This window comes from Talpa europaea (assembly GCF_964194135.1).
Source record: "Talpa europaea genome assembly, chromosome: 7".
Lineage (NCBI taxonomy): Eukaryota > Metazoa > Chordata > Mammalia > Eulipotyphla > Talpidae > Talpa > Talpa europaea.
In genome coordinates, this window is record NC_140074.1 from 91,979,564 (window position 1) to 92,004,710 (window position 25,147).

Consider the following 25,147-nt stretch of genomic DNA (forward strand, 5'->3'; position numbering starts at 1 on the left):
CAAGAGCCCGTGACTCAGAGAGGACTCATCAGACTCCGTGAAGAGCTTACCCGAACTTCAGGGGAGCTTGTCACCTTCCTGGGAAACACACTTCGACGCCGGATGCCTGGTGTCCCCGGAGCCCAGCAGATACCTGCACCCAGGATGGTGGCTCTTTACTTTTGAGGAACACAAAACTTTTAGCGCCAGTCCGAGCACATGGGAGGGGAAAATCCCAATCCCAGCAGCCCTCGCGAGGCTCCTGGCACGGGGCTGGATGGTCGCCATGACAAGTAAGGGCAAGTTATCAGCCTGAGGGCGGAGGCTATGGAAATACAATGTCGGAGAGGAGGGAGAGAAGAGTCAAGATTCTTGCAGTATTGCTGCTCTACCCACTGACGTTTTGGGATGGGAAAGAACACGAAGCCAGAGCCGTGAGGGCAGAATTGGAGGGAACCATTTGGAAGACTCCTGCCACTGTGTCCAATATGAAGGGGAAAGGAAGAATGCCTTTGTACTCGAGTTCCCGTCCCCCCAGCTTGGACGCTCATTTCCGAGAGAGCGGGATAGTTTATTCTCTTAAACTAAAATGTCACCTTTTAGGAAGGCCTCCTTTATCCCAGTCTAACACATTCCTCCATCTACTCTGCATCATACCATTTGTTTAATTTCCTTTACGGCTCATTACTATCTGAAGATAGGTTCGTTGCCTTCAATACCCAGCCTTAGGAGGGAAAAGACCTTGTTTACTATATCACTGTTGTATTTTTCCAGTGCCTAATACAGCAAGATCTCAGGAATATTTACTGAATGAAAAGAAATGGAGGTCTGATGAATTTGGCGAGCAAGATGCAAGGCGTTCCGGACGCGTACAATCAAATATAGCCCTAGCGCCCTCTGCAGATGAGGGGCGGGAGGAAGGTGCTTTAAGAATGACCACAGCAGCCGGCAGGGGGCGCTCAGGCTCTGCTCCCCGAGGCCGACGCTTTCAGACTACAACTTCCAGCAGCCACTAAGAGCCCCAGGGCTTGATGGGAACGGTAAACCTTGACCTTACGTTCCTGCCCCGCTCTTCTAGTGGGTCGCCCGCGAAATCTGATCCGGGGTGAGGAGGTCCAATCGACAGGTGGGCCCAAATCCCGCGAGAGCGAGCGGCGCGTAGCGACCGACCCGGCTCGGGAACGCCGAGCTGTCCACATGGGCGTCCGTCTCCTACCCCTCCCGGAAGAAGAGAGGCGCTGGTGGGTTTCTCCAGCCCCGCGGCCCGAGCTGCGCGGGCTTTGAAGTCATCTCGGCCTCTGCGCCCGTCACGCAGCTGGTCGCCAGCGGGAGGGAGGCTGCCTGACCGAGACCGAAGTCTGCGGCTCTTCCTCTGCAGTATGAAGACGCCGGAGGAGCCACTGTTGGCTCCGGACAGCCTTCCCTCAGACCAGGCTCCAGCTGCAGCCCATCGCTCTCCTCAGACTTCCCCGATGGATAAAAACACGGACCCTGAACTGATACCACCGCCACCCGATGGGGATGATCCGTCCCGGATATCCTCAGATCCCATCACTGGCTCAGCTGTGTCTCAGGAGCTGGAGGAGAAGGACCCAGCTTCTTCCTCCACCCCCCTGGAAACAGCGCCCACTGAGATGAGCCCTCGAGCCCAGGAGCAAGAACTTTCTGAAAAAGTGAGTCTTCCTGCACAAGAAACGAACAGGCCAGCGTTGGAGCCTGAAGAAGCCATGGAAGAAGGTGTGTCTGAGGAACCCGCTCCTGAGGATGAGGGATACACGTAAGTGATGATGGCGGCTGACCCAGGAATCTGAAGAGGTTGGAAGTTGTGAAATGTATAGAAGTGTGAGATTTATCTTATGTGCCAATTCTTAGTTCCACTTCCCTGGCCCTTTCTCTTTGCGTTGATGAGCCAGGCTTGTTGTCTTCCCACCTTCCTTCCAGCACGTGGAACTACAGCTTTTCCCAGATACCTCGGTTTCTCAGTGGTTCCTGGTCTGAGTTCAGCGCCCAACATGAGAACTTTTTGAAAGGCTGTAAGTGGTAAGTAAGAAAATGGGGCAGAGTGGTAAGTAAGGAAAATGGGGCAGAATTTTCACCTTATGACACCCCAATTATTTGGCAGAAGAATCCAGAAGAGGTGGGAGGAGTTAGAATTCCTTTTAGGCCTGAGCTTAAATTTCATTTAGAACCTTGTGTCTTTCACTTTTCCTTAAAGACTGGAGGTTTATCTCCCCCACGGGTAGGCTCAGCCTTAGCTCTACTCTTGAAAAATACAGGTCTGCCCAACTTTGTATTTCTTTCCTAATCCTAGGGCCCCTGATGGTTCCTGCATCTTGACCAATAGTGCTGATAACATCCTGAGGATTTATAACCTGCCCCCAGAACTGTACAATGAGGGGGAACAGCTGGAATACGCAGAAATGGTAAGGGCCAACTGCCCCTTTGCCTGACACTGCACATGGAAGTAATTCTGTTGGTGGAGAAAACAGCCATTTCCTGTTCAATGACAGGCCTTTTCTTCACCATGAATGTCCACAGGTAGCATTTTCTTTTTTTTTCCAAAAAGATTTATTTATTTATTTATTCATTCTCCCCTCCCCCCAGATTTATTTATTTATTTATTTATTTATTTATTTATTTATACAAGCACTGGGTACAGTCACAATCTCGGGAGGGTGAGAGAATTCACCAGAGCCAGAGCAGGGAGCAGAGCAGGCAGAAGGACCGAAGTACACTGCTGAGAGGAGCAGCGGGCTGCAGGAGAGGTCTGCGCGCCTTGTGGGACCCTCCTCCGGTGGCCGGGGAGCAGCCGGGGATTGAACCGGCGCTGCAGAGGCTGCGGGCAGCTTGGCAACCCAGCGCTCAACCGCTGCACCACCAGGGAGGCCCGATTTATTTATTTATGCATACAAGAGCTGGGGTACAGGGCAGAGGTGCAGGGGGGTGACAAGATTCACCACAGATAGAGTGGGGAGCAGAACAGGCAGATCGACTGAAATACACTGCTGAGGGGAGCAGCGGGCAAGACAGGAGAGGTCTGCTGCACCATGTGGGTCACCTCCCTGGGCGGGGATCAAACTCATGCTGCAGTGGCTGCGGATAGCTTCATAGTGCTGTCTTTTTAATTTTTTTTTTTTTAAGATTTTATTTATTTTATGCAAGAACTAGGGTAGAGGCCAGAGGCGCGGGAGGGTGAGAGGATTCACCAGAGACAGTGTGGGGAACAGAACAGGTAGACTGAAATACACTGCTGAGGGGATCAGTGGGCAAGACAGGAGCTGTGCCATGTGGGTATCTCCCTGGCTGGCTGGGAATCGAACTGGTGCTACAGAGGCTGCAGACAGCTTCTCAGCCCCATAGTGCTGTCTTAATCCCTTGCGCCATCAGGGAGGCCTCTCACAGGTAGAATTTTCTATCATGAATTCTGAAGTTATATAAAGAGGTGTTTGTCCATTCTTTATTCAGTAATATGGGTTTTCTACAAAAGACTGGTGAATTGCTCAATGACAGTATTTCATTGACTTGGAGAAGTTTATTGAATGTCAGTATGTCAGTTAGTGTGTTTGGCGCTGGGATAAAGTGGTGAATGAGAGAGATGAACTGATTTGCTTTCTTATGTGGGATATAGACACATATGTAAACAATAAGCAATCAAGATCATTGCAGCTTATAATAAATGCTATAAAGGGAAATAAACAGAATGAGGAGAGAGTAATTGGAAGATGTCACTTAAGCGTAAATGCTCAGAGAGGGACTTTCTGAAAAGGAGACAGTTGAGCCAAGACCTGAAGAATGATAAGAGATCAGTCATATGGAAAGACATGGATAAAACATTCCAGGAAGAGGCAGTGATATTGTAAGACCCAGAACTAGGGGCCTCTCTGGTGGCACAGGGATTAAAGACACAACATTATCAAGTTGTTACCAGCTACTGCAACACAAGTTTGATCCCAGGCCAGGGAGGGGACCCACGTGGCACAGCAAACCTCTCTTGTCTCGCCCATTGCTCCCCGCAGCAGTGTATTTCAGTGGATCTACCTGTTCTGCTCCCCACTCTGTCTCTGGTGAATCCTCTCACCTCCTGCACCTCTGGCCTGTACCCCAGTTCTTGTATGCATAAATAAATAAATCTTTAAAAAAGAAAAAAAAGACCCAGAACTGAAAAAGAGCTTTGTGTGTCAGGGAACAGAAAGAAGGCCGGTGTGCCTGGACTAAATCCAGCAAGGGGAATGTGTGGAGAAGATGGAGAAGGCTAGCGGTCACATCATGTTGGCACATTTGGAATCATGTAGGAAGCCATTTCAGAGCTTTAAAACAGAAGAATGACATGATGACTAAAGTTTCGGTTGTGGCTAGGCAAGAGTGAAATCAGGGAGACTCACTTGGATGTGTTCGTCACAGTCCAGGTGAGCTATGATGGTGTTGTGGGCCAGGGTGGTGTCAGAGATGGACAGATGTGGGTGGATTTGAAGGATATTTTGTAGAAGTTGTGGTTCAGTTAATGTGGTGGTTAAGGGAAGGAAGCAATCAAAGGTGATGGCCAGGTTTTTGCAGCCAGGTGGTCTGCCGTACAGTTGACTGAGAGGAGGAAATAGGGATATTGAGAGTCATTGGGACAAGTTAGGGGCTTAAAGGTACATTAAATATGAAGTGTAAAGCTAATGGGAGAAACCAGGGCTGGGGGTATACTTTGGAAGTGGAGAGTGTGTTGATAGCATCTTTTGAGAGCAGATTCGGTTTTAAGAGAGAGGGTAGATGGAGAAGGAGGAGGCTCAGGCGGAGCCCTGAGTGCCCCAGTGTATGGAGGTGGAGTACAGGAGAAGTGACAAAAGTAGAGGCAGAGAGTCATGTCTGGTGCTGTGGAGAGGGAGGTAAATTTAGAGTATGACTGAAGAAGACACTAGTGACCTTGACAAGAGTACTTGGTGAGGAGTGTTGGAGGCAGAAGTCGATTAGAGTGGGTGGAAAAGGAAGAACTGGAGTTCTTTGGAAAAGTTCTGTGAACGGGAGCTGAGAACTCACATGATGAGTGGAGGAAATATGGTGCCAAAGAAGGGTTAATGGGGTGCTTCCGTGGTATCAGGAATAACCCAGTAGATTGAGAGGAATTGATACTGTAAGAGACGGGAGGTAACAAAGACCCTGAGTGACTGAGTTAAGATAGGATCCAGAGCACATTACAGAACTTGACTTTGATGGATGTGGAATCCAGTTTCCTTCCTGCAGGAAAAAGACAGAGGATGTGATCAGAGGCAGTTGTTTGGTGCTTGGAAGATAGGATGTCTTGTTCTCTTGGCTTCTCAGTAAAGCATTAATGGAGGTTATCAAGTGAAGGAAGAGAGCAACAGGAGGTATGACGTGAGCAGTCCCGGGAGGTAAAATATCAAAACCGCCAAGGAAGCAGGCAGTACTGCCTTTCTTGGCACCGTGGCCAGTAGAAATTTGTTGCCAACCATTTAGGGTGAGATCTGTTAGTATGGATGTATGTTTTCTCCCAACAGGTTAACTGACTAGTTTTTCTGTAACATGAAGATGACGATATTACCACCACTTCATAAAGTTGTGAGAATTAGAAGAATTAATGTAAAATGCTGAAAAGAGCGCCTGGCGTGCAGGAAGTATTCAGAACACACAGGTGGTCATTGATATTGGTTGACTTTGAGCATGGGATAGGAGGATAGTCTGGTTGGGATTTGCAGGGAGAGAGATACAGCTATGGATATTTTGAGGGGTCTGCTGAGGAATGTGTATAACTGTTGACAGGAATAAAAAGTGGTCAGGAAATGGATTATAAATATGCTTTCCATGAAGAAGAATGATTGTTGTGGTAGAAAGGAGCAAGTGGACTGGATCGGTCGGAGGTGGTAGGCAGAGATTTCTGATGATGAGGTCAGGACTCGATTATGGGAGCGTGTGGCTAATGTAGAGTGAAGGCCACAGCCACGGGTGCTGAGCAAGTCAAGGAATGGCAGAGGCCACGGTCTTGGGTGGAGCCATTCATTCTTTCACTGATTCATTCATCCAACAGATTTTTGTTGAGCACTTTGCATGTTGAGCCCTGTTTTGGGAACAAAACAAACGAAAGTCCCTGACCTTGTGAATCTTATATTCTAGTGTGGGAAAATCACAAAATAAATATGTATCTGATAAAAATAAATCAAGGGGGCCTCCCTGGTGGCACAAGGGGTTAAGACGCAACCTATGAAGCTTCCACAGCCTCTGCAGCGCGAGTTCGATCCCCCAGCTGGCCAAGGAGCAACCCACATGGCACAGCAGACCTCTCCTGACTTGCCCGCTGCTCCCCTCAGCAGTGTACTTCGGTCAATCTGCCTGTTCTGTTCCCCACTCTGTCTCTGGTGAATCCTCTCACCCCCCACACCTCTGGCCTGTACCCCAGTTCTTGTGTGCATAAATAAATAAATCTTAAGAAAAATAATCAGGGAAGAGGATTTGGGGCCTGGATTATACTTTTTAAAAGGATGGTCAGGGCAGACCTCACCATAAAGGAATCATATCATCTGAGCAGACCGCCTGAGGGGAGTATAGGGGGGCACCAACCAGATATTCTGGGGAAAATTATGCTGGACAGAGAGACTGTGAAGTTCAAAGTCTTGGTGGAAGTGAGAGTCACCAAGATTAACAGGAGTTATCTATGGGGAGTGAAACCGGAGATCTCGGTGAATGAGGGAAGGAGATAAAAAGCACAAGGGAGCTAGTCTGATAGCAGGAACTGCAGAGCAGCTGGAGTTTGGGGACATGGAAAGATTTGGAAATGGCAGTGGTGAGCTTGTGGACACCCACCCCCTGTCTTTGTGGGTTGTACTGGTGAGACTGAAAAACATTTGAACCTGAGAGTGCCACAGGGTCGACCAGCATCAGGCAAGTCCAGGTAGGTGAAGGGAGGAAGATGATAAATAAGGGAGCTGTAGATGCTAGGGCAGAAATCTCGGAGGATTTGAGGGGAAGAGCGTGTGCTTTGGGCTGAGTCAGTGTGCGTAGTGGTGGTGTATGGGTGGTGGTGACAGAGGACTCAGAGACCAGAGCTTCTCTAGTATGCGAGGTTAGTGGGAGTGCGAGTCTCAGTGACTTCCTTAAAGAAAACGGGGCTCAGTTCCAGGGTAGTGCTGAATGCTTACCTGACACGCAGCTCTGTGGGACTGGAGCGGCAGACAGTTCTTGTGCAAGACGGAAGGCACTCTGAGCCCTGGTTCGTGGAACAGAGACCTGGGGTGTCTCAGGGCCAACTGGGGGTGGCACAGCCGTGTTGCTGAAACAAACTCCATTTACTCAGGAAGACTTGACTTTGCCTGATGATTGTATGTTGAGTGTTCGGGAAACATTAGTGAGCAAGATAAATGTGATTGTTGCCTTGGCAGGCAGGTATGTTGTAGCCTGAGGACACAGAGGCTATGGGAACATGGAGCAAGGAACTTTGGTCAGCTTGAGGGGTCAGGGAAGGCTTCCGGGGGGAAGAAGCATCTAAGAGACCCAAAGGATGATAAGGATTCGGCCAGGAGGATTGGGGGAGGGTGCAGGGCTTGAAAAAAAAATATTCCAGACTTGGAGATGAGTGTTCTCAAACCTACAGCTTGAGAGTGTAGTGAGTTAGCGCCTTCTGGGAACTGAGAGTCAGATGGTGGGATGTGGAGATTTTAAAGACAGATAGAGACAGGCGCCCTGAGAGGTAGATACAGGGTAGGTACCTGGTAAGGGAAGTCTTTGTAAGGAGATTGGATTTTATACTGAGGGTAATGTGGACTCACTGAAATGTGTTGAACAGGAGAATTCCAGTTGAACAAAGTCTATGCCTCGAAGTGGTTGTGGTGTGGAGAGTGATGGGCAGATAGGAGTGCGTGCGGTGCAGGGGGGCCCAGAGAACATGTAGAGTGCTGCAGAAGTGCTCACAAGGAGGTAGTGGCTTTGAGTGGAAATGAATGGGAGTGGACAGGCTCTAGAGAATTCTAGGAAGTAGAACTGGCAAGATTTAGTCTTAGGTGGGACCAGGAGTAGAGAGGGAGTGGGGAGCTAGAGCTCAGATTTCAGTCCTAAAAACTGGGTGTGGAGCTCAGGAGGAAAAGCAGGTTTGAAAGTGGCACATGCTGGGTCTGTTATAGACCCATAGAGTTTAAGGTATCGTGGGATGTCCAGGTGGGATGTCAGGCACTGGATACGTGGTTCAGAGTGCAGAAGTGAAAACTGAAATCATAGCTCAGCGATGTCACCTGAGGGCTGGCAAGTGACTGATAAAGGACTGGTACCCAGAGGATTTAAAGAGTCCCTTCAAATTGATAAGAAAAAGACAACCACCTACTAGAAAAAAATGAGCACAACTTATAAAAGGGTGTACTTCAGGGCCTCCCTGGTGGTGCAAGGGGTTAAGTGCAGTACTATGAAGCAATCTGCAGCCTTTGCAGCATGGGTTCGAGTCCCGATTGGACAGGGAGCAACCCACATGGGGCAGCAGACCTCTCCCGTCTTTCGCCTGCTGTTCCCCTCAGCAGTGTATTTTAGTAGATCCGCCTGTTCCGTTCCCCACTCTGTCTCTGGTGAATCCTCTCACCTCTCTGTGCTTCTGGCCTACACCTCAGTTCTTGTATGCATAAATAAACAAAATAAATCTTAGAGGAAAAAAAAGAAATATATGAGAATGATAAAGTCAGGGTATTCTTTACCTTCAAGGGAAGATTTCTATAGGAAAGAGGTTTTTATTGTATGTGTGTTTTAAAATCCCCCCCCTTTTTAATATATAATTTTTTTTAAAGATTTATTTTATTTATGCATACAAGAACTCAGGCAGCAGTGGCTGGCGATAGCTTGATAGTACTAAGCCTTAACCCCTTGCGCCACCAGGGAGGCCCTATAATTTTATTTATTTGTTTTTTTTAGTGTAAGTGAGTTTTTTTTAAATTTATGCATACAAGAACTGGGGTGCAAGCCAGAGGTGCTGGGGGTGAGGGGGGTGGTGAGAAAATTCATCAGAGACAGGGTAGGAAGCAGAACAAGCAGATCCACTGAAATACACTGCTGAGGGGAACAGCGGGAGAGGCAGGAGAGGTCTGCTCACTATGTGGGTTGCTCTGGCTGGCCAGGGATCGAACTCGTCCTGCAGTGGCTGGTGATAACTTGATAGCGCTATCTTTAACCCCTGAGCCACCATAATTTTATTTCTTAAGCAGGGTGGAAGACTCACGGGTTTGGTTTTGTTTTCAATACTTTGCATGTTGAACTGTTTAATCATTTTTTTTTTTAAAGGACCAGATGGCACACTGTAGTTACACAGTCAGTATTCATATCATTGCTTGCTTCTTTGTCTCTTCCTTGGGATTTTATTTGTTTCTTCTACTTGTATTTAAAAACCAAAAGGATAAACCTGTGTGGCTTTGGTGACCCAAATCTGACACCAGAGTCTGAGCTGACCCTTTAACACTGCAATTGAGAGTCTGTTCCTCTTTACTCCATCTGCCTAGTGAAGTGCCAACAGACAGTTTCGTTTTGCCAAAGAGCTGCTCGAGGGGGTCTGCCTCCTTTTCCTGCCAGTGACCCAGGCATTCCTGCCTCTCTCCTCAGGCCCCTGTCCTTCGGATGGTGGAAGGCGACACCGTCTATGATTATTGCTGGTATTCTCTGATGTCATCCTCCCAGCCAGACACCTCCTAGTAAGTGATGTCCTTTGCCCTTGTTGAGTCCCACACAGCTTTAAGGGGACCTTCTACTTAGAGTCAAGGACTTCCAAGGGTCTTTGGAAGAGGACAGGTTGGTGTGGCCTCAGATGTGAGCTGAGAGGGCTGGTCAGTTGGCTTCCTCCCCTTCCTTTGACAGCACCGGGGCCTCAGTGTTGGTGTCTCTCTCAGCGTGGCCAGCAGCAGCCGGGAGAACCCCATTCACATCTGGGATGCGTTCACAGGAGAACTCCGGGCTTCCTTTCGCGCCTACAACCACCTGGTACGCACCTCTGCCCAGCCCCTGGCCTGCCCTGCCCAGCTCTCCTTCCTTGATGACAACGGAGGCTTTGGCCTGTCCTCAGCCCTCTTCTGCCCCCAGGATGAGCTGACTGCAGCCCACTCGCTCTGCTTCTCCCCGGATGGCTCCCAGCTCTTCTGTGGTTTCAACCGCACTGTGCGGGTCTTCTCCACGGCCCGGCCTGGTCGAGACTGTGAGGTTCGAGCCACATTTGGTAAGCACCTGTGCCTCCAAGGGAGGGGGAGAGAGAAGGGCACTGTCATGTGCGGGGTGAGCGGGGGGACCGTGTGTGAGCTGGGCTCCATGGAGACACATCATCCTCTGGATAGCTGTGGGAGTCAGGTTGTGCCCGGTGGGCACTGGAGAATGCAGACTCAAGGATGGGACAAAGCTTCCCTAAGGTCAACCTATTGGGTAAATAGCTAGTTCAACCATGGGCCTATACCTCGTGGCTATGCATATTTGGTCTCCAAAAATCTTGATAACTGTAGGAGATTGGTGTTTAACTTGACTCCATTTTCTTATAAACCTTCAACTTTCTGTTCTTTTAAGGCAAAGTTGGGATTTGAGAGGAAAAAAGTGGGGGTTGGGCCTTAAGTCCTTTGTGGGGATAGAAGGATCTGGGGAGCAAGGTCTTTGTCCTGCTTGTGACAAATGGGGTTGGGGAGACATTGAGCTCTGGGACAGGAGACAGGTGCCCCTCTGACTAGCTATTTAATGTTCTTCCCCTTTGTTCCTTTTTAGCAAAAAAACAGGGGCAGAGCGGCATCATCTCCTGCATAGCCTTCAGCCCAGCTGAGCCCATCTATGCCTGTGGCTCTTATGGCCGTTCCCTGGGTCTGTATGCCTGGGATGATGGCTCTCCTCTTGCCTTGCTGGGAGGTCACCAAGGGGGCATCACCCACCTTTGCTTTCACCCCGATGGCAACCGCTTCTTCTCAGGAGCCCGCAAGGTAAGGGTCATGTCCTGAGATCCCAAAGCAGGTGGGCAGTAGCCAGGAGTGGGGCTGAGGTCTAGCATGTGTTGGGAGATGGACATGGGAAAAAAATAAGCCTAAACTGAAGGAGGACCTGTAACCCTTGAGGGAAGCAGGGATGTCCTTGACTCTGGCAAAGGAGAGGGATGGATTCCCTCCGTTCTGTGTCTTTAGGATGCCGAGCTTCTGTGCTGGGACCTCCGGCAGCCGGGTCATCCACTGTGGTCCCTGCGTCGAGAGGTGACGACCAATCAGCGCATCTACTTTGATCTGGACCCGTGAGTGACCAAGAGTCCTTTCTCCCGGTGGCCCTGATACCTCCAGAGATGTCAGAGCCCAGCTGTAGGGTCCTAGCCCTGGGTGTGATGAGCCCTGAGGGATTTCTGCCTTAGGGAAGATGCCCGGATGCCAGCAAGCCTTCCCTCTCTCCCCAGGACCGGGCAGTTCCTGGTGAGTGGCAGCACTAGTGGGGCTGTCTCTGTGTGGGACACCAGCGGGGCTGGGCCTGAGGGCAAGCCAGAGCCAGTGCTGAGTTTTCTGCCCCAGAAGGACTGCACCAATGGAGTGAGGTCGTCAGTTATTTTCATAGCTCTTGGGGCTTGAGGGTGGAGGGGGGCCTGAGTGAATCCCTCAGGGAGCAAGCATCCTTATCAGGGTGCTGACACCACCCCTCCCCTGTCTCTCCCTCCAGCATGCACCCTAGCCTGCCTCTGCTGGCCACTGCATCTGGTCAGCGTGTGTTTCCAGAGCCCACAGAGAGTGGGGACGAAGGGGAGCAGGAAACGGACCTTCCTCTGCTCTCCATGCGTAATATCCACCTTGAATGTCAGCTTCAGCTCTGGTGGTGTGGAGGGGAGTCAGACACTAGTATCCCTGATGCTCAGTAGGGTGGGAAGGGACAGAAGGGGGGGGGCAGGTTTACATTAAAATGTTTTCTATGATACCAGTCTTCCTGTCTCTTTGGGATGACAAATGACGGAGATGGGGGCCAAGAGGGGGACTAGTGGCCTCCCTTGTCCAGTGGCAGCAGGGATTGCCATATTATTCCTGAAACCTGGGTTGGGGGTGGGACTAAGGCAGGAGCCAATGGGGTTGTCGAACTGGGTGTGAAGTCGGGTGGGGGTGGGACTTCATGCCATTGACTGGCTGGTTGCTAGGCAACTTGGTAAACTGAAGGGGGGAACCTGTTTGAAATCTCACTCCCAAGGTGGGGGCACAGAGGTCAGTGTGAGTGTGGCTGAGCAGGAGTGGCAGGAGCTGTGTGTCAGACTGGCGGGTGTGACTGTGAGACTGCAGACAGTGACAGACAAGACACCCGCTCACTCTCAACACTATTTACCATCATCCAGCAGCAGAGGGACCATTACTCAGCTCTGAGGGAAGGGGAACTGGAGCACTCCCTCCCCTCCCCTGGACTCCCCCAGGAAGCAGGCGACTGAGTAGCCAGTCAAGGACACACATGAAAGAGTAAAGGTGCTGGAAAAACAGAAGTCACATTCTGAGTTCCCCTAGATTGGGGGGGAGGGAGGCTTTCAAACAGCAGCTGTCACTGGTCTCCTTGTTTCTCCATTTATCTGCTCAGTCTTTTTTTTGGGGGGGGCTGGGCAGTGAGTATGTTATTTCAAGCAATGACTCCTCCCCCTCGCGTACACCTTGCCAAATACTGAAAGGGGGTGTGTGCCCTAAAGATACTGTCAGCAGAGTTGATTTTTGGACCTCACAATCAAAGGGAAGGGACAAGGGACAGGAGGCCCAAGATGGCTTGAGAGGGGGAAAGAATGGCACTTCTACCCAGAGGTGCTGAAAGTGAGGGTTCTTACACCCAAAAAGGCCAATCCTCCTCCCTTCCCCCAGGATAATTGGAAACAGCCCTTCCGGCTGAATGTGGATTTGGGGTTGTAGGTACTCACTTTCTTTCCCAGCCCTATTTCTCCTCCCCGCCCCCCCCCCACCATCCAAGCAGGACCCAAGTTTAACCCCTAATCTTGCGTTTCACCCAACCCCCAGATAACAGCAAAAGGTCCAAGAGGTGTGACAAAATATCCCACGAGTGGGAATTCGGCGACCCAGGTTTGGTTTCTGGCTTCCCGTACGTGACCTTGGGCAAGTCACCGGCCTCCCTGAGCCTCAGTTTCTTCTCCACTACAATGGGAATCCTTAGCTCTGCCCCTCCCACTTCACACAGGTAGTCGTGAAGATCCATTCTGTCCACTCTGTAAATTGCGAAGCCTTTGAGATTATTGTTATTCTCTCCAGAGCTCCGGGGAGCTGCGGTGTTGTTTTGGGATGGGAGAGAAGAGGCTGCGGGAGCCCGAGGGCAGGGCTCCTTGGGGTGGAGAGGGCGGGAGCCTTTCTGAATTTGAGCGAGGAAGATTCCAACCGCTCGGGCGATCCGAGGGCAGGAGGGGAGACTAGCAGAAACTAAGCCAGAGACGGGAGAGTCGGAGAGACAAAGGGGGCGTGAGAGACCGCGCCAGGGAGTGAGGCGGCGCGGCGGGGCGAGGCGGCCCCGCTGGCTGGAGGTGCGCGAGGTGAGGGAGGTGTGGGGGGCGTGGGCTGCGGGATCTTGTCGCCCGCTCCGCCTCGAGCTCCAGCTCCAGTTTTTCCCTCCGCCATCCTCTCCCCCTCCCCGCCTCTCCTTTAACTCCCCCCTCCTGGGCTCGGGACTGGTTTCCTCCCTTAGCCCGCTGCCCTCAATCCCGGCGAGGCTGGGGCTCCGACTCGGCGCCCCTTTCTCACTCCCTAGTCCGGCGCCCCATGCCGCCCCCCGCCCGGCCCCCGGTTCCCTCAGTCCCCCACCTAGGCCCGCTCACAAATCCCGGGGTGCTGTAGCGTGGGCCGGGGGCGTAGGGTGCCTGCGGACCGCCCCTGGAAGGGCTCTTGCGGGCTGAGCGCTCTGCACCCGGGCGCGGGCAGAGCAGGAAGCGGGTCCGCGTGGGAGCTGGGGGCATCAGCCGGCGGGGTGGTCGGGGCAGAATAGCCAGGGCAGCCAAGGCAGTCACCCCAGGAGGTGAACGACTTTGGGGGAGTTGGTGCCCCGCCCCCCAGGCCTTGGCGGGGTCATGGGGGCCCCCCATTCTGGGCCGGGGGGCGTGCGAGTCGGGGCCCTGCTGCTGCTCTGGTGTCTGGGGCTGGTGTCTGGGCTCAGCCTGGAGCCTGTCTACTGGAATTCGGCGAATAAGAGGTGAGCGGCTCGGGGGCTCGGAGACCCCACACCCTCCGGGCAGGGAGTATGGAAGATTTGGGGACTTTGGGGGCTGGGTTCTCTGAGCTGGAAGGAGGCTGGGAGGGAGGGTGCCGCTGCAGCTGACGGGTAACTAGACCGAGGTGGTCTTGGGAGCCAGAGTCCTGGGGCGCACACACCGCTGGATGTGGGTGGTGATTGCCATGTGTCAGGAGTTTGAAAGACCCCAAAGGGGGCAAGGATACCAAAGTTCATGGGTAGTTAGGAGGGCAGTGGAGTGGTTATTTCTGTTTGTAGGGAGACTGGTGTCCTGTCGGGGGTTGGGCTTGGAGAGAGCCTGGTTAATGTCAGCTCTCAGGAGAGCTGCTGAGTAGGTGCTGCTGAGGCGCTGAGGGGAAGGGCAGGGTGCCTCCCTCTCCCAAAGGAACGCTGTAGGAGGTGGGAGGGAAGGGGGCTCAGTTTGGGGGCAGAGGGGACAACTCCCGCAAGGCTTCTTGACTCACTTCTCGGTCTGTCTCCCAACTCTTGCCCACAACTTGGGGGTCAGTGAGCCCTTGATGAAACAAATTTCCCAGCCAGGAGGTATTCCCGCCATCCGGGCCTGGGGACTGTTTTTTGGAAGATACCCAGAACCCCCTAAAACATCCTCTTTCCTTCTTGTACTTGGAGTCCTGAGAACTCCATTGCCCCCTCCCCCATCTTTGCTGCAAACTCTTCCCTCTGACCCTCTGTTCCCTGGCATGCTTGCTTTGCTCTGAAAAAAGGCCAGGGGTCAGATGAAACTTCAAGTCACACAAGGTTAGTACAGAACCCTTGGGAGGTCATCTGGATCCCTTGCCTCATTCATATCCTACTCCCGCTTAGCAAAAGAGTTCTGTATTTTGAAAACTTCTTACTTCCCTGGGGGAGGCTGTGTGAGGCCATGCGAAGGGGGTGGGCTTTGGAGCTCATCAAATAATCCTAGCTCTGCTGCTTTCAGCTGTGTGGCCTTGGGCATGTCACTTAACCTTTTGAGCTTGTACCTTCAATCCCTGCAGTTTTTATGAGGATTAGAGGTAAGGTGTTTGAACATATTATATGCGCATTAAAGGAGAACTAGGATTATTGTTCTTCCTCTCTCTACTTCACAGCCTCCCTCCCATATCTCTTTGGGTACAATTTCAAATGTCTTCGCAGTCTCCTACCCACCAACTCCCAGCTGCAGTTTGCTATCAGGTGCAGCTTGAGGACATAAGTTAGGTTTATTCTGAGAGGGTTGAGAAAAGGGAGTTTAGGTATTCTGGGGGCTCTTGTGGGATGATGGGTGTGAGGGAGTAGGTCATTTGGGAGTCTGGGGAGCTCCCTAGCTGCAGTCTCCGGGAGCCCTGGTCTGCTATTAAGGCTTAGGGAAGGGTTTAGGGAAGGGGTGTGCTGGATTAGTGGATGCTTGGACCAAGATGTAGCTTGTGTTGGCTATGGGTAGAAAAGTCAACTCCTTTATTTCCAAGACAATAGGGCACTTTCCTGTGAAAGTCTGAGACCTGGGAGGGGAGCAGTACTGAGCAGGGAAATGTCTGGGGCAGCTGGCCCCCCAGACCCTCATACCCACCAGCCTTATTTAGGGCCATTGCCAGAGCAGGCTTTTGCCACCTGTCACATGGCTAACTTGGGACACTGGTCTGAATCACCTTCCACACCCTTCCTGCCTCCTTTGCCCTGACAGCCCCCAAATTGGGTGGTAGCCTGGGGGAGGGGAGGCTCTGCCCCCATGGTTGACTGCCGTGGAGTAGTGAAATCACCCAGGAGGGGTGGGTTGTGTGGTTCCAGAGAGGCCAGCTCCTTGGTAACTGGCATCCTGTTGCCATAGCAACGGGGCTGGTGATGGAGCGAGCTATGGCAGTGTGCATGTGGTGAGGGCGGGCTGAAGAGTGCATTTGGGCACACCAAGGGGCAGGAGACCTCTGAGCCTGGCTTCCTGCTGCTTCCAACTTGAGCTTGCAAGTCCTTAGAGCCAGCTCTGTCAGAACAGACTTTCCACTCAGACAAAGGCTGTTTTGCAGGGGCGTGGGGTGAAGGGGACAAAGCTCTGGGGGCCAGACCTCTGACACCTCTCTCCCTTGTCCACCTCGCCTTCCTCCCTGTAGGTTTCAGGCAGAAGGTGGTTACGTGCTCTACCCTCAGATTGGGGACCGGCTAGACCTGCTCTGCCCCCGGGCCCGGCCTCCTGGCCCCCACTCCTCTCCTAATTATGAGTTCTACAAGCTATATCTGGTAGGGGGTGCCCAGGGCCGGCGCTGTGAGGCACCTCCTGCCCCGAACCTCCTTCTCACTTGTGACCGGCCAGACCTGGATCTCCGCTTCACCATCAAGTTCCAGGAGTATAGCCCCAACCTCTGGGGCCATGAGTTCCGCTCGCACCACGATTACTATATAATTGGTACTGCTGGGTGGACAGCAGGGTCAAGTGGGGAGGTGCTCTCAGGATTGCGGGCCGTTGAGGGCGGGACCGTTGAGGGCGGGTGCCCAGGGAGACATCTTACGCCCTTAGGTGGTGTTGGGACCAGGGCATGGGGACAGACCAGGGGCTAGACTCTGGAGTGCCAGCTTCTCGCTCTGACTCTCCCAGCCACCTCAGATGGGACCCGGGAAGGCCTGGAGAGCCTGCAGGGAGGCGTGTGCCTCACCAGGGGCATGAAGGTGCTTCTCCGCGTGGGACAAAGTGAGTGTGGCTGGGGCACGCCTCCGGGAGCTGGCAGAGGAGGGGGCTGTAGTATCATGGCCAGGGGACTGCGTCTCAGACCCTCTTTTGGGTCTTCCTCATCTCCAGGTCCCCGAGGAGGGGCCGCCCCCCGAAAGCCTGTGTCTGAAATGCCCCTGGAGCGAGACCGAGGGGCAGCCCACAGCCTGGAGCCTGGGAAGGAGAACATACCAGGTAGGAACCAGGGGTCCATCCAGCTTCCTGCCTTCCCCAGCCTCCTCTGCGCTGAGACCCCAGCTGCACTGCCTTCATCCTCCCCCTCCCTCTTCGGTTTTGGGGGCAGTGACACAGGAAAGAGAAGAGAGGATGGGAGGATGGGTGGGGAATGGAAGCCAAATGAGGAAAAGACTCAATTAGAACTAATTAGCCAAGTCAGTGCTTCAATCAGTGCTGTCAGAGAAGTGGGGAGGACTACTTGGCACGGAGCTGAAGGGCTGGACACACCTGGATTCTGAGCGGGGCTTGGGGGGAGAAGGGAGGTGGAGACCCCAAGTGGCCTGGGCACTGCTGGGGAAGCCCATGGGGACCCCCCAAGGCTGGGTGTCCAGATGCCCAGGTGGCTCCTTCAGCCCCTTCCCCTCTTTCCTCCTCCACCCCTTCCCTGCCAGGTGACCCCACCAGCAATGCAACCTCCCGGGGTGCTGAAGGCCCCCTGCCCCCTCCCAGCATGCCCGCAGTGGCCGGGGCAGCGGGGGGGCTGGCGCTGCTCTTGCTGGGCGTGGCAGGGGCTGGGGGTGCCATGTGTTGGCGGAGACGGCGGGCCAAGCCTTCGGAGAGTCGCCACCCTGGTCCTGGCTCCTTCGGGAGGGGAGGGTCTCTGGGCCTGGGGGGTGGAGGTGGGATGGGACCTCGGGAGGCTGAGCCTGGGGAGCTAGGGATAGCTCTGCGGGGCGGTGGGGCTGCAGACCCCCCCTTTTGTCCCCACTATGAGAAGGTGAGTGGTGACTATGGGCATCCTGTGTACATCGTGCAGGATGGGCCCCCCCAGAGCCCTCCAAACATCTACTACAAGGTATGAGGGCTCCGCCCACCTGGCTCTCTTGGATCCAGCCCTTCTTGGGGTGCTCCTCCAGTTAATTCATGGTTTGAGGGACACCTCTAGCATCTCCTTGGCCCCCCTGCCCCTCCAGCTCCATTGTTCCTCCTGGCTGGTGCCCTCATTTACTTTTAAGATTCCTAAGACTTCCACCGAACCACCACCTCCTGCCCTCTGGTTGGTCACGTGTGCCCCTCTCTGTCTCTGTGTTCCTGGGTCCTGTTCCCTCGGGGAGGGGGCAGGGACTCGGCCTTCTCTTCTGCCCCTGACCCAGGGATCCTTGTCCCCATGACCCCCAAGAGCTAGGGGCGGGAACAGTCTGTCTTTTGGTTGTCACCTCTTTCTTTCTGCCTCTCACTGTTTTTCTCTTCTTTTCTCTTCTCTCTCTTATTCTTTCTGTCTCTTCTGTCTCTAGGTCTGTTCCTTTTCCCTAGCATCCTCCTCCCTACACCCCCTTTTACCTTCTTAGCTTCTTATCCTGTGCTTCTCCCATCTCCTGGGTGGGGGCATCAAAGCATTTCTCCCCTCAGCTCCTGCCCCCTTTTCTGACCTCTCTTACCAACCACTCCCCTCAGTCTGCCAAAAATGGGGGCCTTGTGGGGAAGGCTCTGGCACTCTACCCCAGCACAGGTCATGGGCAGCAGGGCCTTCTTCTCTGCCCTGCCCCAGGCCTCTACATACTTATTCCAGCCATTTGGGGTGGTAGGGTCATGACAGCTACCATGAGAAGAAGTGTCCCGTTTTATCCAGTGGCCGATAGCAAGATATGAACCGGTTGGGACACATATGGACTTGGTCTGATGCTGAATGGACCACTTGGAACAGGAAGTGACTTGCTCCAGACAAGACGTGACCAGGCCTGGACAGAAGTGCCTGGGAAGTGGCAGAAGCAGTGCAGCAGGAACTGGAAGTGCCTTCATCCAGGACAGGAAGTAGCGCTTCTGAAATCGGAAGTGGTCTGGCTGGAACTCGATGTGGCCTAGTCTGGGGGGGGCAGTGGGGTGGGGAGGTGGATGGTTCTTACTCTGTGGAGAAGAGGAGGCATGAAGGACTTCCTGTTTCAGGAGGAAGCTGGAACTTATTGACTGTAAGAAGATAGGGTGGACTGGGGAGGATTTTCCTAGTATTTAGTGGCACTTCCCAGGATCTCCCTCCCCTTGTTCTCTGTGCTGCTTTTAGGACAGCTAAGCTGACTGCCATCTTGCTGTGGCAGACCCAATTTGTCTTGTTCTTCTTCCCTTTCCATATCCCAATATAATCGCTGTTACTCAACAGGACTACCCCAAGAACCCACATGTTCTCCCCCAGTAACCCAGATGACAGTCTTGTCCTGAATCACATCTTCCATTTCCTACTCCCTTCAAATTTGACACGGCTCCCTTCTTAGTGACCAAAATGGTGGCTTACTGACTGGTCTGACAGTGGCAGTTAACGACTGCTTCTGTTCCATAGCGACCAGCATATACCTCTTCCTGCCCTCTAGTGCACAATTGGGTGTTGCCTCAGTATCCTCCCAACTCAGTTTCTTTAGATCAGAGCTGCCCTTGGGCACCAAGTTGGCCACCTCAATCACCAGCTGAGATGGTTGCTTTGTCCGCCAGAGGTCACGTCATCTCTCTGGTACTGTAGTTCCCAGCTCCTTCCTGATTTTTTCTAATCTCTCCTTCCAGGGAACAGGAAGTTGATATTGCCATGGGGGAGGTGGCGGGGGATGGCCCGTCACCTCAATAGTTTTACTGTAAAAGGGAAATTTGAACAACAAAAACCAAAAAAAGAAATAAAAAACTTCAAAAGTTGATGAGAAAGCTGGAGAATGATTGGGTATAATTGCGACAGAGGCCTGGTGGTTAGCTTGAATGACTTTCGAGCTGAGGGCTCAATGACATGAAACCAGTGGGAATGGGTAGAGAGGGTGGGTTGAAGGGGTGAGGTGGACAGTGCATGGGGGGGGGATAATGGGCAGAAGGCAGCCATCTTGGGAGAAAATGGAACCCAGACAGGAGTAGTGAGTTGCCTGCACACATGAATGGGAATGAGTGTGAATATATGCTCACAGGTAGGGAAGACCTGAGTAATTGCTAAATCAAAGCACAGGAGATAAGGCAAGTCTCAGAAATGAAGTAGAAAAAATGTTCATGTGTTGAAGTTTATTCTCTGCCCCCCATGCCCAAAGCACCTGTTACTTGAGGAGTTTTGGTGGCGGGGACTGATGGTTGCTCAGAAGACTCAAGGACTCAGGCTTCAAGCTGACTGCCCCCTGGCTCCCTTGTACCCCAAACCCAGGCTCTTCTCCCCCAAAAGCCCAAATGCCCAGCCCCCTGGACTCAATGCCATTCTCCATCCACAAAAGCAGCCGTCAGGAGCATCACTGGAGCCAGTCAGCAGGGGTCACAACCTCTGCCCTGCCTGCCCCTCCCCTGACTTTAGGTCCTCTCCTGCTGTCTCCCATCTGCCTGGAGGTCAAGGGGTCTCCCTTCCCTTCTTCTGACCAGTGGGACCCCTGTCCCCCCCTTGTCTGAGCAAGATGCCTGGATTCCGTGAGGTGCAGGCGCTGTGGGAGGGGAGTTGGAAACTGGCAAGCCAGGTGCTGGGCTGTCTGGAATTTACTCCTGCCTTGGAGGCCCATACTGGAGCTGCCTGAGGTGGGGAGGCTTGAGGGGGGTGGAAGGGCTGGTCCCTGCCCCTTAGTGGGGGTTGGTTGTCATAGCAACATCCCCTTCTCCACACAATGGGAAGCCCCCCTCAGCCTCCCGCGTGGATGGAGCCGACAGCCCCATCGCTGGCTATCAGCCTCAGGGACTTGGCAACCGTCACTATGGCAACCCAGAGCCCAGCAACAGGGCCCAATGAGAAAGGGAGGGGTCCAAGACTGGGGCAGGGCTGTGTATGCGATGGGGCAAGGGAGCGGAGGGAGACTCCCCCTGCACATACAATCAGAAGCACAGGTGGAGAGACAAGAGGGAAGAGAAGTGGGGATAAATAGTCTCCATGACAGACAAACATCTCACCAAAGCAGCCAAGACATCAAAACATGCTGAGAGACAGGAAGACACCTGGGGACAGATGAACAGCTGGGGAGAGGAACAGCACATTCTGCACAGCACCCTGGGCCACACCCCCTTGGAGCGCTGGCATCTATAGACTCACCCCCCCCACACGCGCACACACATTAACAACACAAGACCTACAGCCTTCCACATGTGTAGGGGCTGGTGTATCATTCGCATGGTTTGAAAGCGCTGGTGTCTTCCACACAGAATGACGTGCCATCCTGTTGGCTTTCTGGCGAATACACCAACACACTCCTAGGGAAACAGCTACAGTAAAACGAACAGAGGGGCGGGAAGACATTCATTTGCTCCTTTCTGCCTTCATCCACTCAGCATATTCAATGTCTACTTTGTTTCAGGGACTGGGAGGATATGGTGAATGAAGCAAGTCCTGCTTTAATGAAGTCCCATTTTGGTGGGGAAGAACATGTAACATTTCAGGTGGTGATTAGAGATATAAACAAACCAGAGTAATGGGATGAAGAGGATGGAGAGTACCAGGGAGATGCTAGGGATTAGGAGGTCAGGAAGGTCCCTCTGAAGAGGTGACATTTGAATAGGACCTTAAATAATGAGAATGACATGTACCATGGGGAAGGGTATACTAGACAGGGAACAGCAAGGGCAAAGCACAGAGGTGAAATCCCAGCATGTCTGGGGATTTCGAAAAGAACATCAAAACCACACATACATTCCAGATGTGTCCTGCCCTGTCCCAGCCTCAGCCTGTAGGAGGGCAGGTCAGTGAGGGTCTATAATCCACATTTAGGAAGTTGATCCAAATCTGTCTTCCATTCCCCCCTTCTCTGTCCCTGCTTTTGTTTCTTGTGCGTGAGTTGTGTTACCCTCAACTAAATTTTAAGCTCTGGAGAGCAAGGATGGTGCTCTGAACCTTGAGGGCTAGGATACAGTTGCTGGTGTGAGTCTGGAACAAGCAGAATGGAAGCAAAGGAATTGGGGGAGATGGGACCAGAGAAGCTGAAGCTGCCCCCCTCCACACCCTGTCAACAGCGCGGGATTGAGGCTATTTGGGGTGTGTGCTGCTGACAGCTCAGATTTTGCCATCCTTCCAAAGAGAAGCAGGATATAAACTAGGTGGAAGGGTGTGTATGTGTGTGTGTGGTTTATGTTTTAAGGAAAAAAGAACAGAGCAAAGGGTTGCAGTGGGAATTTCTGATGGGGAATGGTTGACATCACAACTGGAACTTCAGTTAGAATGAAAAATGGAGCTTCCTAAGGGCTACCTGGGGAATCATGGACACGGGGCTCCTTTCCCCCAGGGAGAAGTTTAAGATCTGTAGGCAGGCTGTGAGAAAAGTTGCACATGGTTTGGAAGCAGTGGGTAGCTGCATGGGCTCAGAGAGTTGGGTGAGGGTAAGAAAAAGGATGCAGAACAAATGGCAGTGAAAACTGGAGAAATGTTTGAAAGGTAGCGGTGAAGGTGGCATCCTGGAGGGAGTCCTGACCCAGGTCCCAGGTCCACCCAAGTCACAGGAAGAATTGAAGCATTCGGAGACCTGGTTCTCAACTCTCCCCCCAGTTGCCTTCAGAAACTCAGGCATCGGCTCCCTCCAACCCCAGTAGCTGGTAGTGCTGGTGGGGAGAGCGAGCAGCCTCAGGGGGCAGCAGCTGGTGAGTGGGGAGGAATCTGTGTGCTCAGCAAACAGCAGCCTCAGTGCCCGGTGGCTGCCTCCTCCCTCATCAATCAGCCCCAGCCAAATGTCCTTGCATTCCCACCACCCCAAGGGGACTGGGGCTGGGCCAGGGTCCCCAGGAGAGTGAGCTGGGGATGGGTGGGAGGAGGTGGGGGTGGTACTTGGCTTCCCATCTTTTGGCCTCTGTTCTCTCTTGGAAGCTCTAGGCTCTTCATGTCACGAATGACTCTCTTCTGGCCCCTACCATGTGAGGGCATCAGCTACAAATCACCTGTGGGGGTCTGCTGGGGGAAAAGGGGGGAAGAGGGATGAGTCAGGACTGAAGAGGAATCTACTCTGGTTCTCACGGGACAGCTCAGGGTATAGTCAGCAGGGAGGCTGCTGGCAGAGAGGCCCTGTCCTCCCCCCAGACACCCCCTCCCCAGCTGGTCTCTCCATCCCTGACAGATGCTCTGGATAGCAGGCTGAGACCCCAAGCCCCTGAATGTCCTCTCCCCACCTACTAAGCCCCAGCCCTCACCCCCTGATTCCCACCAAGATCCACCCACAGCCTCACCCCCAATCTGCTGTTGGGGACAGGGGCCTCTAGACCTTAGCCTCTGGCTCACTCTCTCCTTCACAGCCCTTACTCCCCTCAGGGACCCAGGCGTCCTGCCCACTCCCCTCACCATAACAACCATTCTTTTGGAGTTGCTTAAGACTTCAATATCATTTCATTAAGTCAGCTAGTTCAGGGAAGGTTGGGGGCACAAAGAGACTGGGGTGGGCAAAAGAGGGCCAAGGTAGGGGGGAAGCAAGGGAAGAGCCCCCTCTCTCCGTGGAGATGGCTCTGAGAAATCAAATATTGACAGTGAGAGAACAGAACTTATTAAATCTGGGACAGGGGTGTGTGTTGGGGGGAGCTGTGGGAATGGCCGGATGCCTGGGTTCTGAGGGTAATAAGATTCTGGGAGGAGGGAAAAACCCGAGGTGGGGAGGGTGCAGGAAGACAGAAAGTTCTGGTGGTACAACTCTTCTGCCCCTTTCCTCTAGGATATACTGAGTCTTGCTACCCGGGCTGTTTCTCAGCTGTCCCCTAAAGGCCCTGGGGACAAGACCCCTGTTACAGCTGTGGTTGCCCCCTCCTTCATCCCTTCCCCCTACCTCCACCTCTGTTGATGAGCTTGAGCAGTGTTTAATCGGATTGAGCAGTAATTAGCAAAGCGAGATGTTTGATTACCTATTTAGCATAATGTAGGGGGCTGGGATCCCTAGGCACAGCCAAGGTTGGGGGGTAGTCAGAAAAGAAATGGGGTCTACACAACATGCTTTTCCCTGAGGGAGTCTTAGCCCTTCCTATAAAACTCCCCACCCTGTGCCTCCCCTCAAATCTTTAGTCCTTTGGGATTTTTCCCTGGGGGATCTGACCAATCATGTCATTTCTCTCTGCTGTGCACTGCTTATCTGGTTAGCGGATCACCACTTGTCCCTTCTTGGTCCTGTAGTTGGTTTGGGGGTGGTGGTGGTAGTACAACCCCTCTCTGCAATTTTTGCCATCACCAACAGGAATTTGGGTTTGGCAGGAGACCACAAACCAGAACCCAGAAATCCACTTTAAGGATAACGGTGGTGCTGGTGGAGATGGAAGGGCAGGGGCTGTAGTTCTGGAAACCAAGATAGGGTAGGCGAGACGGTGAGGTCAGGGTTGGGTGAGGGTGTGGCTTAATCCACTGCCCTCCCAGACTGCCACTCTCAGTGCCACACTGGCATAATGAGGCCATAATGAGGCCTCTCAGGTGTGAATACCGACCAGAGAAAAGGGGGAACTGAGCCTCCAGCTTCTCCCCTCCTCATCTAGCAAAGAAAATGTCATCAATTTAGCTCCTCATGGAAATGTAATCAGTGGGCTCGCTGCTGGCTTTGTCTTAATTAGGCACTATTGATGGAAGCAGGGAGGGTGCCTTCCCATCCCCCTGACTCGGCTTCCTCCCAGCATCTTCTAGGTCTCCCTAAAGCCTCTCGGGTCTCAGGTACAGCTCAGTCATCCGCGCCGCTCTCAGCGGCCCCGGCTGGCAGCGCCCCCTAGCACCCCTCCAGTTCTGCCCCTCTTCTCACACCTCTCTCCTCTCGCTTTCCCAGGACGCAGCCTTTGTTCTTATGGAGAACCGAGCCCCTCCCCGGCCCGGTCACCTTCCCTAGGGAGTCCCCGCCTCCCATTCCCCCCCAAAAAAAAACAAGCACCGCTTTCCCAAGCCAATCCTCAGATTCCAAAAATTCCAGTTCCGTTCTTCCCTCCCTTCCCCCGCCCCGCGCCGCCCGGCGATCCCAAACCCCAGTCCGAACTAAGAAGGGGGAACGAGCGGGAGGGCAGGGGTGCTCCAGCCCCGGTTTTTCCCCCGGACCCAGCTGCAGCCTCGGCTGCCTCAAAATCCTGGAGCGCCTTCTAAGAGCGCCAGTGAGGCGCGCAGGCGGGGCGCCGGGCGCCATCTGCTGGACTCGCCCGGGATGGAGCCCACAGACCGGGGCGCGGGGTCGGGATCTGGGTTCCCCAGACTTTTCGGTGCCCGGGGACACAGTACTCTTTGTTTAC

At 53.2% G+C, this 25,147-nt stretch overlaps 2 protein-coding genes and 1 pseudogene across 3 annotated transcripts in view; 2 read left to right on the plus strand and 1 right to left on the minus strand.

The window, feature by feature from the left end:
• Nucleotides 1-25,147, minus strand: part of LOC311173822 (large ribosomal subunit protein eL27-like) — a 754,061-nt pseudogene that overhangs the window by 125,945 nt on the left and 602,969 nt on the right. The window lies entirely within an intron of this gene.
• On the plus strand, nt 1,359-11,803 carry WRAP53 (WD repeat containing antisense to TP53; the record flags this gene model as incomplete). The annotated part of the gene is made up of 10 exons (XM_084237668.1): nt 1,359-1,756; nt 1,921-2,019; nt 2,291-2,402; nt 9,547-9,635; nt 9,831-9,921; nt 10,021-10,153; nt 10,684-10,892; nt 11,091-11,194; nt 11,351-11,485; nt 11,608-11,803. The coding sequence occupies 10 exons, from the start codon at nt 1,359-1,361 to the stop codon at nt 11,801-11,803; spliced, it is 1,566 nt and encodes a 521-aa protein (XP_084093794.1).
• Nucleotides 13,979-18,091, plus strand: EFNB3 (ephrin B3; the record flags this gene model as incomplete). The annotated part of the gene is made up of 5 exons (XM_084238633.1): nt 13,979-14,100; nt 16,224-16,516; nt 16,706-16,798; nt 16,907-17,011; nt 17,446-18,091. The coding sequence occupies 5 exons, from the start codon at nt 13,979-13,981 to the stop codon at nt 17,853-17,855; spliced, it is 1,023 nt and encodes a 340-aa protein (XP_084094759.1). The 3' UTR covers nt 17,856-18,091.